Genomic DNA, 16845 nt, shown 5'->3' with positions numbered 1-16845 from the left:
TCCTCAGGTACCATCCCCCTCTCCCCTCTTTCAAATCTGTTGTCACATTACCTCCTCAAAACTAACCCTTGACCCTTCTCTACCCCTTCAAACTATCACTTCATATCCAATTGCTCCTTCATCTTAACCCAACGTGCGGTTGCCTGCTGAATCCGTAACTAACTCCTTGTTTGCATCCATCTAATCGGGATTCTAACCGTGCCACGGTGCTGATTTAACGCACAAATCACGTGGTTGTGGCATGCGTAATCTCCCTTGGACCCAATGATAAGCTGGCCTTTCCCACTCTCATTCCACTGGAAGAGACTAGAGTATCCTGTTTTCATTCCCATCTATCCAGTCTTTACCATAACATCACTCACAATATATTGTTTTATCTTCATCCATCTCAGTATCTCTGCTGCCCACCCCAAAAATCTGTACTTCAGTTCACCTTAGTTTAACCAAGGTATAGCAAAAAGATTTTTGTTACGTGCTAGACAAAAAAGCTGGAGAAACTCCAGGCAGGTGAGGCAGCATCTATGGAGCGAAGGAAATAGGCAACGTTTCAGGTCAAGACCCTTTTATCCGAGATCTTCAGTTTCCTCCCCCACTCCAAAGACGTACAGGTTTGTAGGTTAATTGGCTTCGGTAAAAATTGTAAAATATCCCTAGTGCATAGGATAGTTCTAGTGTACGGGGATCACAGGTCTGCGTGGACTCAGTGGGATGAAGGGCCTGTTTCCTATCTCTAAACTAAACTAATCTACAGTCTACAATTGGAGATTGAACCAGAGTTAGCAACAGTGGTATTGTATGTAACCAAGTTAGGTTCAGGACCATAGATCTGAGCCAACACAAATACTATCTGATTCCATCTCTGGAACTACACCCCACTCTACCCAGTCTCATCTGCTGCTCAAACCCTCACCCTACTTTGCTGACCTCTATCAAGACTTGTCCATCCTGAAGGTTATATCGTCTGGAAGTTTAAGGTGTCATCCAAATCTCTGGTGATGTATCTGAGCTCAAACTTTCCCATTTACTCATCGCCCTTGTGCTTTCTGGTCAAGAGTGAAACCATGGCCAGGATTGGCAGCAGAGGCCCCAGTTACATTAAGTTAACTACATTGGGCAGCCTGCATTATTCGCAAGCGCAACATCCGACACCCACAACAGGTACATCCTCCCCGTGACAGAGCTTTGAGCGGAGTAGCAGGACAGAGATAACGATTCAAGGATGTAATCCAAACCTCCTTGAAGTAAAGCAAATTCCCCACTGACTCCTGTAAATCCATAGGTAGACACAAAATGCTGGAGTAACTCAACGGGACAGGCAGCATCACTGGAGAGAAGGGACGGGTGATAGTCTGAAGAAGGGTCTTGACCGGAAACATCACCCATTCCTTCTCTCCAGAGATGTTGCCTGTCCCGCTGAGTTACTCCAGCATTTTTTGTCTACCTTCGATTTAAACCAGCATCCTGCAGTTCTTTCCTGCAAATTCATGACCCACGACTAATCACACGATCATACTTTATGAGCCAACTATGTTTTGCAACATACGAGGTATTTAATTTGCCAAGTCAGTCATACAAATAAAAAGCAATGGAACACAAAACACATTTTAACATAAACATCCACCACAGTGACTCCTCCACATTCCTCACTGTGATAGAAGGCGAAAAAATGTTCAAATCTCGTCCCTTCTTCACCCGCGGTCGGGGGCCTGGAGCCCTCCGTTGTCGGGACGATCTTGACTCTCCTAGCTGGCGGCATTTGGGCCCTCCGCATCGGGGCGATCAGCTCTGCTTCGGGGGGATGTCAGCTCCCCCAGACCAGGCGATCGAACCCCACATCGGGGCTGGTCAAACCTCAGTGTCGTTGGAGCTTCCTGTCTCGGCCTCTCCCGAGACTGCGAGCTCTTGATGGTAAAGTCCGCAGGACGTGGTTGGAGCGATCCCAGGCAAGCGATCGGCTCCGATGCCCCGCTGTCAGGCCCCAAGTCAGTGCGAGGAGGCCTCCAGCTCCATCGATGGTAGGCCGCAGGGCAACCGGGGCATGCAATCCAAAAATTAATCGTATCTCCGGCAAGGTAAGAAAGGTTCCCCCCGACCCTCTCCCCACATAAAACAAACCGCAGAACATTTACACACTTTTAACACACACTACAAATTAAAAAAAAGATGAAAAAACAGACTGTTGGCGGGGCTGCCAATCGTGAGGTACCCCCTGGTGGTCTTTGTGGAGACGACAACGTGGAGAAGGAGCATAAGGGGTTCACAGTTGTTCTGAGTAGGCAGTAGAAGGAAAAGATCACCTCACTCTACCTGCCTGCCCACCCTATAAGGACATTGCCTACCCCATCTCTATGGGAGTCTACAGTATCCTCATTTGCCTCAATAGTCACAGCTTAATCAATAATGCCACTACAGAAGGAAATGAAGGGTCTTGACCCGAAATGTCACCCATTCCTTCTCTCCAGGAATGCTGCCTGACCCTCTGAGTCCCTCCAGCATTTATAGTCATACAACACAGGAAAAGCCCCTCCCATACCCCTAGTCTTCCTCTCCCCTGACTCTCAGACTATAGAAGGGTCTCGACCCAAAACGTCACCCATTCCTTCTCTCCAGAGATGCTGCCTGTCCCGCTGAGTTACTCCAGCATTTTGTGTCTGTCTTCGGTGTAAACCAGCATCTGCAGTTCCTTCCTACACATACCAGAATTGAAACTGGTCTTCCACAAAGCCAAGGGACTGCCTATGAAGAAGACAGCAGTGAATCGCAATAATTCTCAACCTACTCAAATCACACCTTGTACCTCTCCATCTTGAATCCTCTTCCCACTCCACTGCTCTAAGTTTCAGTATTCTTCCACTTTCAGTCTCCTGGGCATCCTTTAAGAATCTGTGCCTCAGCTGTCGAAGCTTCAGAGCCCGCCATCTGCACCCTTCCTTTAAGTCACGTACTAATGTCTATCTTTTGTTAAGTTTTTCATCCCATGTCTTCAGATCATCTAATGTGGCGCAGTTGCATTGTATTTGGACAAAGTGCTTTGTCAGAATTTACCACAGTAAAGGCTCGATGTTAATGAAAGTTGCTGTTGTATCTCATGCAGACATTTATTTTGCATAAGTATGTGGCCTCCATGCTCTTCATATCTAAATGAATCATAGGGGGGCAAACGGTGGCGTAGTGGCAGAACTACTGCTGCACAGCTCCAGAGACCCGGGTTCGATCCCGACTACGGGTGCTGTCTGTACGGAGTCAGTACGTTCTCCCCGTGACCTGGGTGGGTTTTCTTCGAGATCCAACCAGATGCGACTAAAAATTTAAAGTGGCTCTTTCTTCCCAATAACCCTTTCTGGCTTAAGTCCTCCCTTCACCACCTCCAGTTTAAATTCCCTTTGGAATCCAAGAACCAAGAACCAAGAACCTTCGGTTGATCTCCCAAGATCTCCCACACTCCAAAGACGTACAGGTTTGTAGGTGAATTGGCTTGGTGTAAATGTAAAAATTATCCCTAGTTTGTATGGGGTAGTGCTAGTGTGCGGGGATCGCTGGTCGGTGCGGACTCGGTGGGCCGAAGGGCCTGTCTCCGCGCTGTATCTCTAAAGTAAACTAACTTCTGATACTTAAATTCCTTTATGAATTTAATGCCCATTATCCAAATATATTAACATCTTCCTACTACTGTCACCCCCCCATCGTTGTGGAAACATTACACCACTGCCACCTCTCTATTTCCTGTCACAGGAATCTCTCTGGCACTCTGTCAATGGATTTCTCTCCCCCTCTGCAATGTGACTGGTCCTCTACATCACGCATCAATGGATCACTGTTTCTCTCTCTCTCTCTGATGACATATCAACAAGCCATTCTGTTATGCCATGAACCTGAGATGATGCTTACAGCTGTAACCAACCACTATTTATTCATTGCAAGGTTGAAGGACTCTGCTTTTTGACTTGTTCTGTCTTTATCCCAAGGGTGCACAACTCTTAACGCTGACTAAGATATGCCCATTCCAAAACTGAAAGGCTAGAGAGTGTGTCAGTATATTATGCAGCCTAGCCCAATCCAGCATCTGAAGAAGGGTCTCGACCCAAAACGTCACCCATTCCTTCTATCCAAAGATGCTGCCTGGCCCGCTGAGTTGCTCCAGCATTTTGTGTCTATCTTCGGTGTAAACCAACATCTGCAGTTCCTTCCAACATCTGTCCAAACTCCACCAGTTCAGTTCTTCCATCAGGAGTCATCAAATGTCCATCTGCAGTATTCCTCATGAAAACCCCACCTTGAAACCCGCACACCCTATACCAAAACCAAAACTATGCATTGTTCAGACTAGCAAGTAGCCTGATCCAAAGTGGAACTCAAACTTGACTCCTTATCTTTTAAGGCATGGCTTCGAGATAGCTTATTAAATTCATATCACCCTTGGATGGTGTTGTGAGGACAGGTAATATTAATGCAACAATTGTTATACCCACTCCCCCCTCCTTCCCCCACCATCACCTGGAACAAAAGCTTTTGTTGCGTGCTAACCAGTCAGCGGAAAGACAATACATGATTACAATCGAGCCATTCACAGTGGATAGATACATGATAAGGGAATAACGTTTAGTGCAAGATAAGTTAGATAGGGCTCTTAAAGATAGCAGAGTCAAGGGATATGGGGAGAAGGCAGGAACGGGGTACTGATTGTGGATGATCAGCCATGATCACAGTGAATGGCTGTGCTGGTTTGAAGGGCCGAATGGCCTACTCCTGTACTTATTATCCATTTTCTAAAGCCAGTAAAATCCGATCAAGGATTGTCCAAGGGCCACCAATTACCTCATTGGCCTCTGGTTGTGGTAGGATGATTCAGTTGCCTGATAACAGCTGGGAATAATCTGTCCTTAAATCTGGTGCAGTGAGATTTCACACTTCTATACCTTAATTCTATTCTTGTGTTAAAGGTGAGGATGGCTATACGTTTGACAAGTTCAGTAAATTGAGGGTGAGGAGGAACAGCCACAACCAAGGCTAACATCAATCAGCCATAGCCTTATTGGATGCTAAGGCAGGTTAGAATGACAAAGGGTTAGGATTAAGCCATTCGACCCATCAAGTCTACTCCACGATTCAATCATGGCTAATCTATCTCTCCCTCCCTCCCAACTCCATTCTCCTGCCTTCTCCCCATAACCCCTGACACCCGTACTGATCAACGATCTATCTATCTCTGCCTTAAAAATATTCACTAACTTGGCCTCCACAGCCTTCTGTGGCAAGGGATTCCACAGATTCACCACCCTCTGACTAAATAAATTTCTCCTCATCTCCTTCCTAAAGGAACGTCCTTTAATTCTGAGGCTATGGCCTCTAGTCCTGGACTCTCCGACTAGTGGAAACTTCCTCCACACATCCACACGACCCAAGTCTTTGAGTATTAAGCGCCTTGAGTATTAGAAAGGCGCTATATAAATCCCATCCATTATTATTCTGTATGTATCAATGAGGTCCCCCCTCTCTATTCTAAATTTCAACAAGTACAGGCCCAGTGCCGACAAGCGCTCATCATAGGTTAACCTACTCATGCCTGGGGTCATTCTTGCAAACTGGCCGAGTGCTGTTCCCATTTCCTGGTGAGGCATCCAACTGCAGGCCACTTGCTCACCTCCCATTTCACATGCACTGTTGACATGAACAGCCCCAACCACACTGCCCCAACTTCCGAAGCTTTGAGAATGGTGGGGTGGGCAGTGGGGGGGGGGTGTGTCTGCAATCCTTCCCCCCCCCCCCCCCAGCCAAGGGCGTTGGTGCTGATTTGAGCGGGTTGTGTGTGTGTTTGTGGCCAAGCCTCGCACAGAATGGTCAGAATACCAACTCATGGTTGAATTGCTCGCAGCAGGCCCGGTAGGTAGGCAGAGTTGTGGAAGGAACGTCCTGCCTTACTTCAGAGTCCCAGAACTGATGGCTGTCCCCATCTTCTCTCTCTCTCTGTCTCTCTCTGTCTCTCCCTCCCCTCCCGCAGTCTTCGTGTGCCCGGGGACCCTGCGCAAGGTGTTCGAGCCCACCAACGTCTTCGAATCGGAGCATGAGGCGGGCGCCTGGTGCAAGGACCCGCTGCAGGCCGGAGACCGCATCTACTACATGCCCTGGATCCCGTACCGCACCGACACGCTGACCGAGTACGGCTCGTGGGACGACTACACGGCCGGGAGGCCGACCACCTCCTACCGCCTGCCGCACCGCGTCGACGGGACCGGCTTCGTCGTCTACGACGGCGCTGTCTTCTACAACAAGGAGCGCACGCGCAACGTGGTCAAGTTCGACCTGCGCACACGCATCAAGAGCGGCGAGGCCATCATCGGCGGCGCCAACTACCACGACACCTCGCCCTACCGCTGGGGCGGCAAGACCGACATCGACCTGGCCGTCGATGAGAACGGCCTGTGGGCCATCTACGCCACGGAGCAGAACAACGGCAAGCTGGTGGTCAGCCAGCTCAACCCTTACACCCTGAGATTCGAGGGCACCTGGGAGACGGTGTACGACAAGCGCTCGGCCTCCAACGCCTTCATGGTGTGCGGCGTTCTCTACGCCGTGCGCTCCGTCTCCAAGGAGGACGACAGCGAGGTCATCGGCAACGCCATCGACTTTGCCTTCAACACCAACCTCAACCGCGAGGAGCCCGTCTCCATCGCCTTCCCCAACCCCTATCAGTACGTCTCGTCCGTGGACTACAACCCCCGCGACAACCAGCTGTATGTCTGGAACAACCACTTTGTGCTGAGGTACTCACTGGAGTTCGGACCCCCCGACCCAACCGCAGGTAGGAACAAACGAACGAACAAACGAATGAATGAATGAATGAATGAATGAATGAATGAATGAATGAATGAACGAACAAACGAATGAATGAATGAATGAATGAATGAATGAATGAATGAATGAACGAACGAACAAACGAACGAACGAACGAACGAACGAACGAATGAATGAATGAACGAACGAACGAACGAACGAACGAACGAACGAACGAACGAACGAACGAACGAACGAACGAACGAACGAATGAATGAATACTTTATTGTCACTGGTGACTAGTCACAGTGAAATTCTTTGCTTGCATATGTACCCAAGGTAGACAAAAATGCTGGAGAAACTCAGCGGGTGAGGCAGCACCTACGGAGCGAAGGAAATAGGCAATGTTTCAGTCAAGACCCTTCTTCAGGCCCCTACCCCAACCTGTGGGCCATCTATGCCTGTCTGAAGAAGGGTCTCGACCCAAAACGTTGCCTATTTCCTTCGCTCCATAGATGCTGCCTCACCCGCTGAGTTCCTCCAGCATTTTTGTCTACCTTCGATTTTCCAGCATCTGCAGTAACTTCTTAAACAAGGTATACAAATAGTCACCAGATAAAGGGCACAAACAAAGTTCCAAAATATCCCGTCTACCTACAAAGTCTACCTTTGTTACAGGTGTGTAAGGAGTACAGAAGGGGGCTGAGAACGCAACCTGTGTTGAGGATTATAGTGGAGGATGATTTGTCACCTATCCTCAGTGATTGTGGTCTGTTGGCCAGGAAGTTGAGGATCCAGTGGCAGAGATGAGTGCTGACTCCAAGTTCAATGAGTTTGTGGATGAGCTTGGATGGGAGAATGGTATGGGTACTGGATAATGGCTCTTTCTTAAACTATGGAATAAAATCTACCGAGATTGAGGGGGGATCTTATAGAAACTTACAAAATTCTTAAGGGGTTGGACAGGCTAGATGCAGGAAGATTGTTCCCGATGTTGGGGAAGTCCAGAACAAGGGGTCACAGTTTAAGGATAAGAGGGAAGTCTTTTAGGATTGAGATGAGAAAATCATTTTTTACACAGAGAGTGGTGAATCTGTAGAATTCTCTGCCACAGAAGGCAGTTGAGGCCACAGTTCATTGGCTATATTTAAGAGGGAGTTAGATGTGGCCCTTGTGGCTAAAGGGATCAGGGGGTATGGAAAGAAAGCAGGTACAGGATACTAAGTTGGATGATCAGCCATGATCATATTGAATGGCGGTGCAGGCTTATAGGGCCGAATGGCCTCTACTCCTGCACCTATTTTCTATGTTTCTATGAGACTACCGAGACATGCAACTCAGATATAAACCAGTGGGCTTAAAGAATTGCTTACGTAAGTGTGAGTTTATGTAAATCGCCTGTTACATAAACTGGGGAATGACTGTATAGGCAACTAATTTTCTCAACTTACCTGCATCGCTTCATCGGTCAGTCGAGGAGATTTCGAAGAGGATGGAATCTAAAATTCTGACTGAGCTCAGCAGGCTGGATGCAAGGAAGATGTTTGCCTTGCCTGACCCATCTAGAATGAGGATTCACACGCTCATATTCCAGGGCAGGAGATTTTTGAACCGAGATCAGAAGAAACCTCTTCACTCGGACGTTGGTGAACCTGTGGAAGTCTCTATCGCTGAGGGGCATAAACTCCAAGTTGTTTAAATATTTCAGGAGGGAAGAGACAGATTTGTAAACACAAGAATCTACGGGAAAGATGGCTCTGTGGTGTTGATATGCCGGGTCAGCCATGGGTGGATCAAATAGTGGAGTAAGCTTGAATCCTTACAGCTGTTTTCTATGTTTCGTAATTCACTGGAGTTGTCAAATGCCATTCAAAATGCCCAGCTGTAAACGAGAAATCTCAGAAACATTTTCCATTTGTTCTTGATTCTCACGGCTGTTGTATATGGCCCGTTCTAAGTGTTCAGTTTGGTTAGTTTATTTCTTTAGCGAAACAGCGCGGAAACAGGCCCTCCGGCCCCCCAAGTCCATGCTGACCAATGATCCCCGCACACTAACACTATCCTACACACACTGGGAACAATTTACATTTACACCAAGCCAATTAACCTACAAACCTGTACGACTTTGGAGTGCGGGAGGAAACGGAAGATCTCTGAGAAAACCCACGCAGGTCACGGGGAGAACGTACGAACTCCGTACAGACAGCGCCCGTAGTCAGGATCGATCACGGGGAGAGAAGCTTTTGTTGCGTGCTAACCAGTCAGCGGAAAGACAATACATGATTACAATCGAGCCATTCTCAGTCTATAGATAAGGGAACAACATTTAGTGCAAGACATGGCCGGTAAAGCCAGATCATGGATAGTCCGAGGGTCACCAAAGAGGTAGATAGTACTTCAGCACCGCTCTCAGGTTGTGGTGGGATGGTTCAGTGGTCATGTAAAAGTGCATGTGAACCTTCACTTAAACCTGAGCTCTGTCAACGGTTCAGCAGATACAGTTAGTAATTGTAGAATACTCGAGCTTTGTCTTGTTCCTGCTACTAGGCTGTTGATGCAGATGATCCAGTTAAGCTTCTGCTCAGTCATGGCCTTAAGAAGGATGAGGGGAACCTCATTGAAACTTACTGAATAGTGAAAGGCTTGGATAGAGTGGATGTGGGAGGATGTTTCCACTAATGGGACAGTCTAGGACTAGAGGTCATAGTCTTGGAATTAAAAGACGTTTCTTTAGGAAGGTGATGAGGAGGAATTTCTTTAGCCAGAGGGTGGTGAATCTGTGGGAATTCATTGTGACATAATCAATCATGGCCGATCAATCTCTCCCTCCTAACCCCATTCTCCTGCCTTCTCCCCATAATCCCTGACACCCGTACTAATCAAGAATAGTAAGATTGAACGAGAACTTACCAGTTTGAAGTTTGATCTGTATTTTATGAGGAGGAACGTTGAGGGAATACGTGAAGAACCCCGCTTCCAACGCATGCGTGTCATTCTTCAAAGCAGCGGTGTGAGGTCACAGAAAACTATAATGACCTAACATAGTAAGATTATCAAAGAGATACCAGTTTTTGATATGATCATAGGAGGGTGGGAGCGGAGGGCACGTATTCCCTCAACGTTCCTCCTCATAAAATACAGATCAAACTTCAAACTGGTAAGTTCTCGTTTAATCTTACTATTTTACTTCGGAGTCACGTGAGTGACTACGTGAAGATTTCAAAGCTCTGTGACCTCATGCCGTGGAACGAGTCCATGCTTCACAACTGCCTTGGGTATTGGGAGAAAGTATCATTAGCAATTTTAAACACACTCATACAAAGACTTGTGTGATATAACAAAAAATAAATTTATCAAATTGAAATCATAGCCCTGTAACTTTTCGGGCAAATTATATTATTGAACGTAAAATGCTTTCAGAAAACGATGACACGCATGCGTTGGAAGCGGGGTTCTTCACGTAGTCACTCACGTGACTCCGAAGTAAAATCTATCTATCTCGGCCTTAAAAATACCCATTGACATGGCCTCCTCAGCCTTCTGTGGCAAAGATTTCCACTGATTCCCACCCTCTGACTAAAGAAATTCCTCCTCATCTCCTCGCTAAAGGAACGTCCTTTAATTCTGAGGCATCGTTTGGTTTAGTTAACTAATGCAAACCTCCTTTGACTAGTGGAGTCAAGGGATATGGGGAGTCAAGGGGCTAGTCGAGTCAAGGGATATGGGGAGAAGGAAGGCACGGGTTATTGATAGGGGACGATCAGCCATAATCACAATGAATGGCGGTGCTGGCTCGAAGGGCCGAATGGCCTCCTCCTGTACCTATTTTCTATGTCTATGTCTATGACAATAACTAGTCCGACCACACTATACCAACAAAAGAGTGGATGTGTTTGTGGTTTGGATCCCTGTAGATGACCCCAATCAAGCAGCGTGCGTTTCTTGGTCCAAGTGAACGATAGATTTTCCATTGCCATCTCTCCATGTGGGACTTGGTTGCTGAGCTAACAGCAGACATTTTCTTCAATAGAACTTAACTATGATCAGGTTCCTTCAGTTGCCGTGGCAACCAGCCAGAAAAAAACAGGTTAAAACAGATGGAGCTTTGGCAGTGGTGTGCCTTCAGAATGCAAAACCGAAGCTTGTAGGCCTCATTGCTGGAAGTAGAATCACCCGAGCCGTGGGATGAATAATTCATTCAGTGCATTGCTGCTTGAGAGAGATGGAATTTAAGGCCTAAAATAATTCTGGGTTTCACCTCCATGTCAGAGGGGTGGAGGAGCAGATTTGTGCTGTTTAACCTAGTGAGTCGCGCACACTGTTCATCGACTGTGTAGCTCGTGGAAGGGACTGTTAAATGGATAAAAAGTATAATTTTTTAATCTATCATCAACGCATGATCTTACAGGAGCAGCCAACAATGTGTGTACATGTCCTGAATTTAGATGACTTTGCGAGCTGGCTCTGTTGTCTCGAGATACCAACTCTGCTTGGCCAAATTCCTAAATGCTCCACTCGATAAAGTCCACCTCTCATTTCATGACTCAATTGAATAGGTTTTTTTTTACCGACAAGCTGCATTTTTTCCACTGTCCATCCACCACTTTCACTCCCCACCAAGTCCCATATCTTTAATGAAAATCAAATATAAAATTGGATGCTGGAAAACTGAGATTTGCTGGAAACATTTCAGGCCAAAGGCCCATCGTAACGAACTTTGACTCCGTTTCCATTTCCACACAAACTGTCTGACCTACTGAGTTTGCAACATTTTCTCTTTTTAATCCAGATCATTAATATATGAAAAAACAAATGCTAATAAATAAAGTCATTTGCTGAGAGAATGGAGCGGCTGGGCTTGTACACTCTGGAATTTAGAAGGATGAGGGGGATCTTATTGAAACAGATAATAATAATAATAAATTTTATTTGTTGGGCGCCTTTCAGACATCTCAAGGACACCTTACATAGATTAACAGGAATATAAACATATAATCAGAGTAAAATAAATAATAAAGACATCACAGAGACACAGATTATTAAAGGTTTGGACACGATAGTTTGTACAATCTCGCCGTGACCTGCGTGGGTTTTCTCCGGGTGCTCCGGTTTCCTCCCACACTCTAAAGACGTACAGGTTTGGAGTTAATTGGCTTTGGTAAAATTGTAAATTTATTCCCCGGTGTGTGTAGGATAGTGTTAATGCGGACTCGGTGGGCCAAAGGTCCTGTTTCCGCGCTGTATCTAAACTAAATTAAACTATACACCAATCACGCATGGTAGAGGTAATTAATTTTAACATTTAAATAACGTTACATAATGTGCTTAGAACTTTGCTGCAGTTGTGTCAATAAAGCTGAAAATTGGTTTATCATCAAAATAATAAGTAATTTTACCAATCTCATGTCTGCATTCTGATTTAAAATAACTAGAAATAATATTTAAACAACAGCAAACTAGTTTCTAGGTACTTTGTACACTAATCCGTTTGGTAATCCATTGTAAGTGACATTCAGAAGCTTTTGAAGTGTGCCAGCGAGTGTGCATGCATCAAAAAAAAAGGGTTTAATTTCAAGTATTCTCTTCAAAGCTCCACAAAGGGGGACAATTAGCAAGCACCACCTGGGGTGATGAAGGAAATGGGGAGATGTGGCCAGTGCTGGGTGCCAAACTACTTCCAGCATGTGTAGGAAGGAATTGCAGATACTGCTTTAGACACAAAATGCTGGAGTAACTCAGCGGGACAGGCAGCATCTCTGGAGAGAAGGAATGGGTGACGTTTCAGGTCGAGACCCTTCTTCAGACTGAGAGTTGGGGGAACTAGAAGCATGAAATGGTACAGAACAAATCAGAGCCAGCATCGATGGCCAAAGAGCCCACAATGGTCCATTGTTGGCTGTGGAGGAGGTGATAACGCACTCTCAGTGTGATATGTTGCAATTAGCGCAAAGGATCATGGAGAGTTACTGTATGTAAAACACTTGAAATTTGTGCTAGTGTAGTTTAGAGATATAGCACGGAAACAGGCCCTTCGGCCCACCGAGTCCGTGACGACCAGCGGTCCCCGCACATTAACACTATCCTACACACACTTGGGATAATTTCACATTTACACCAAGCCAATTAACCTACAAACCTGTACGTCTTTGGAGTGTGGGTGGAAAACAAAGATCTCACAGAAAACCCACGCAGGTCACGGGGAGAACGTACTAACTCCGTACAGACAGCACCCGTAGTCGGGATTGAACCCGGGTCTCTGGGGCTGTGAGGCAACAACTCTCCCGCTGAACCACCGTGCTGCCCTACGCGTTCAGCCATATTCTGATTAAAACAGAAACACGAGCTCCTGGAAACTCCGTTCATCCTGCCTGCCGTAATGATAAGTGTGTTGGAAAGAACTGCAGGTGCTGGTTTAAATCGAATGTAGACACAAAGTGCTGGAGTAACTCAGCGGGAAAGGCAGCATCTCTGGAGAGACGGAATGGGTGACGTTTCGGGTCGAGGCCCTTATTCAGACTGAATCTTGAGTCTGAAGAAGGGTCTCGACCCGAAACGTCACCCATTCCTTCTCTCCAGAGATGCTGCCTGTCCCGTTGAGTTACTCCAGCATTCTGTGTCTCCCTGCTGTAATCATAGGTCTGCTTAATGAATGTCCTTAATGAATTTAATATGTCTGCAAACTCTTGGCATTTCCTGCACAACGTAACTGGTGTAACTGTGTTACGCCCTCTAGTGTAGTAATTCCTTGTTTTTCAAATACATGATTTTGCGAATCTTTACCAAAATACCATTCGGCTCTTTGCATTAAGCGTTTTGATTAAAAAAGCATTTTCTTTCCACTAAAATGAATTGCACACCGCTATGCATGCACAGCAATGTCCTGTACCAAATGCCCTCTGACCGACCTTTACATTCTACAAAACTTCACAGTGAAAGGTTTTCCAGAAATGATCACTTTCATAAATCAAGGAGTGGCTGCAGTCAAAACTGTTGCGCTGGGATTTGTATTGTGGAAGCAAGGGATTTTATTCAAGGAGGAACTGCAGATGCTGGAAAATCGAAGGTAGACAAAAGTGCTGGAGAAACTCAGCGGGTGCGGCAGCATCTATGGAGCGAAGGAAATAGGCAACGTTTCGGGCCGAAACCCGGAAGGGTTTTGGCCCGAAACGTTACCTATTTCCTTCCGGGTTTCGGCCCGAAACGTTGCCTATTTCCTTCGCTCCATAGATGCTGCCGCACCCGCTGAGTTTCTCCAGCACTTTTGTCTACCCCCGAGGGATTTTGATGGGTCTGTGACAATTCTCTCTTGGGCCTGAGAGGGAATTAAGGAACGTGAATGGTTTTGCAGAATTGTCTACTTCATAGATTGAGGTTCTCCTGCCACCTACTACTCAAGGGCCTGTCCCACTTACGCAACTTTTTCGGTGACTGCCGGCACCCGCCATAGGTGGCCGAAAATTTTCAACATGTTGAAAATCCAGCGGGGACCAGAAAGACGCTACGTCTCTTTGGGCGACTGAGGAGACGACTCACGACCGTACAGGCGACATGTCGCGGGGTGAATGAAGCCTGTACGGTCGTGAGTAGTCGCCCAAAGAGTCGTATCTTGTTCTGGTCACCGCTGGATGTTTAACATGTTGAAAATTTTTGGCAACCTGCTGCGACTGTGACGGGTGCTGGCAGTCGCCGAAAAAGTCGCGTAAGTGGGACAGGCCCACACAGTGGCGCAAAACAGTGTAGTTTATCTTCCACAGGAAGATTGTTCCCGATGTTGGGGAAGTCCAGGACAAGGGGTCACAGCTTAAGGATAAGGGGGAAATCCTTTAGGACCGAGATGAGAAAAACATTTTACACACAGAGAGTGGTGAATCTCTGGAATTCTCTGCCACAGAAGGTAGTTGAGGCCACAGTTCATTGGCTATATTTAAGAGGGAGTTAGATGTGTCCCTTGTGGCTAAAGGGATCGGGGGGTATGGAGAGAAGGCAGGGATGGGATACTGAGTTGGATGATCAGCCATGATCATAATGAATGGCGGTGCAGGCTCGAAGGGCCGAATGGCCTACTCCTGCACCTATTTTCTATGTTTCTATGTTTCTATGCCTTTCCAAGGTAATTTCAAGGAAGTGCTCACTGCTGAAAACATGGTGTTTTGGATGAGATATTAGACACCTCATCCAACAAACAGTACTGCAACAGTACCTCCGATCACATAAACTTTATGAAGAAGGCTCAGCACCATGTTCTCAAGCCAATTACAGATAATATATTTCAGTGACAGCCATATGCCGTGAAAGATGTCATTAAAATATCTTTGTGCAGGAAGGAACTGCAGATGCTGGCTTAAACCAAAGATAGACACAAAAATCTGGAGTAACTCAGCGGGACAGGCAGCACCTCTGGAGAAAATGACATTTCGGGTCGAGACCCTTCTTCAGATATCTTCAGATGTTAAAATATCTGTTGACTGGGATGGTAAGGTGGTGCAGCGGTAGAGTTGCTGCCTTACAGCGCCGGGTTCGATCCTGACTACGGGTGCTGTCTGTGTGGAGTTTGAACGTTCTTCCTGTCACCGCATGGGTTTTCTCCGGGTGCTCCGGTTTCCTCCTACACTCCAGGTTTGTAGGTTAATTGGCTTGGTATAATTGTAAATTGTCCCGAGTGTGTGTAGGATAGTGTTAGTGTGCGGGGATCACTGGTCGGTGTGGACTCGGTGGGCCAAAGGGCCTGTTTCCGCGCTGTATCTCTAAACTAAACTAAAGGATGGACTTTAAGAGGATGGCTCACCACCATGTTCTCGAACCAATTAGAGATAATGAATGCCAGTGGCACCCGCATGCAGTGAAAGAGGTTCTTGAAATATCTGTTTTTTATGTTTGGTTTTTTTTTAACCAAAAAATAATAATTTATTTAACTATTTACAAAAAATACACACAAAAATACAAAGAAACCCACTACCATCGTGCAAAGAAAAACAATTCTTAAATATCAAATATACTGAGTATTAAATAACTGATATTAAATAATATCAATCCGTATCGAGGATGCATTCCACCCCCCGCGGTGCCCAGCGCGTCCCGGAAATCCCCCAGGGTGCCCCTGCACAGCGCGTAGTATTTTTCTAGCACCACCCGGGTGTGGACGTAACCCCGGAAAAGGGGCAGGCAGCCGGCTCGAGTAGAGCCTTCCACCGCCTGGCGCTGTGACTCGTGGATGGCCAGCTTGGCCAGGCCCAGGGGCGACCCAACCAGGACATCTTCCGCCCTACCCTCTCCCCTACGCACAGGGTGTCCAAAGATGAGGATGGTGGGGGTGAATTGCAGCCAGAAGGCAAGGAGCAGCCCCTTTAGGTATTGGAGCAGGGACATTGAAATATTTGTTGGCTGGGTATTGATCAGATGTTTTACAGATAATAAACAATGAGTATTTTCTCTGCAGCACAAGCCACGATGGCTTCCACCAGCAGTACGGGGGCGGCCAGGCCAACTACGGTGACCACCACAACCACCACCCGGAAAGCGCCGCTCACCACCATCGCCGTGGGTGCCATTAACCAGCTGATCCCGGAGCAACACCCCATCACTCCCATCGTCCCCTTCACCAGCCGCACCCCCCTCTCCAACCAGCTGCCTTCCCCCCAGAGGTACTGTGACCCCACCGAGACCAGGGGCATCAAGTGGCCCTCAACGCAGCAGGGGGTTCTGGTGGAGCGACCGTGTCCTAAGGGGACCAAAGGTAAGGAGGCAGCTGTGATAAGTTGGAGCAGGATAGAGGGCATATGGAGAAGCAATCCCTGCACTGTGCTGCCTAATTACATCAGTAATGTTGCCTGATCAGGTCTCAGCTATGAAATGGGCACAGCAGACACAAGATGTACAGGACTGTACTGAGCTACAAAGCCCTGGATGTGGGCTGAGATTACAGAGGTTGGCAGGTTGAGCAGATTATACATGTGGGATTAATCCAACTGTGGCAGTCACGGTGGCGCAGTGGTAGAACGCTGTCTTGCAGCGCTTGCCGCGCCAGAGACCCGGGTTCGATCCCGACTACAGGTGCTGTCTGTACGGAGTTTGTGC

The 16845-nt window shown here is 47.0% G+C and overlaps 1 protein-coding gene across 7 annotated transcripts in view; it reads left to right on the top strand.

Annotated features, from left to right (window-relative positions):
- The window catches only part of adgrl1 (adhesion G protein-coupled receptor L1), a 300069-nt gene that overhangs the window by 201507 nt on the left and 81717 nt on the right, over positions 1–16845 (top strand). For all 7 annotated transcript variants that reach the window (XM_033012285.1, XM_033012282.1, XM_033012286.1 and 4 more), the window contains exons 5-6: positions 5999–6799; positions 16208–16504. In XM_033012285.1, coding sequence (XP_032868176.1) covers positions 5999–6799; positions 16208–16504 — 1098 coding nt within the window. The remainder of the gene's footprint in view (positions 1–5998; positions 6800–16207; positions 16505–16845) is intronic.

The sequence above is a fragment of the Amblyraja radiata genome, chromosome 35 (assembly GCF_010909765.2).
Source record: "Amblyraja radiata isolate CabotCenter1 chromosome 35, sAmbRad1.1.pri, whole genome shotgun sequence".
Taxonomy (NCBI): domain Eukaryota; kingdom Metazoa; phylum Chordata; class Chondrichthyes; order Rajiformes; family Rajidae; genus Amblyraja; species Amblyraja radiata.
This window is presented reverse-complemented; position numbering and strand designations above follow the sequence as displayed.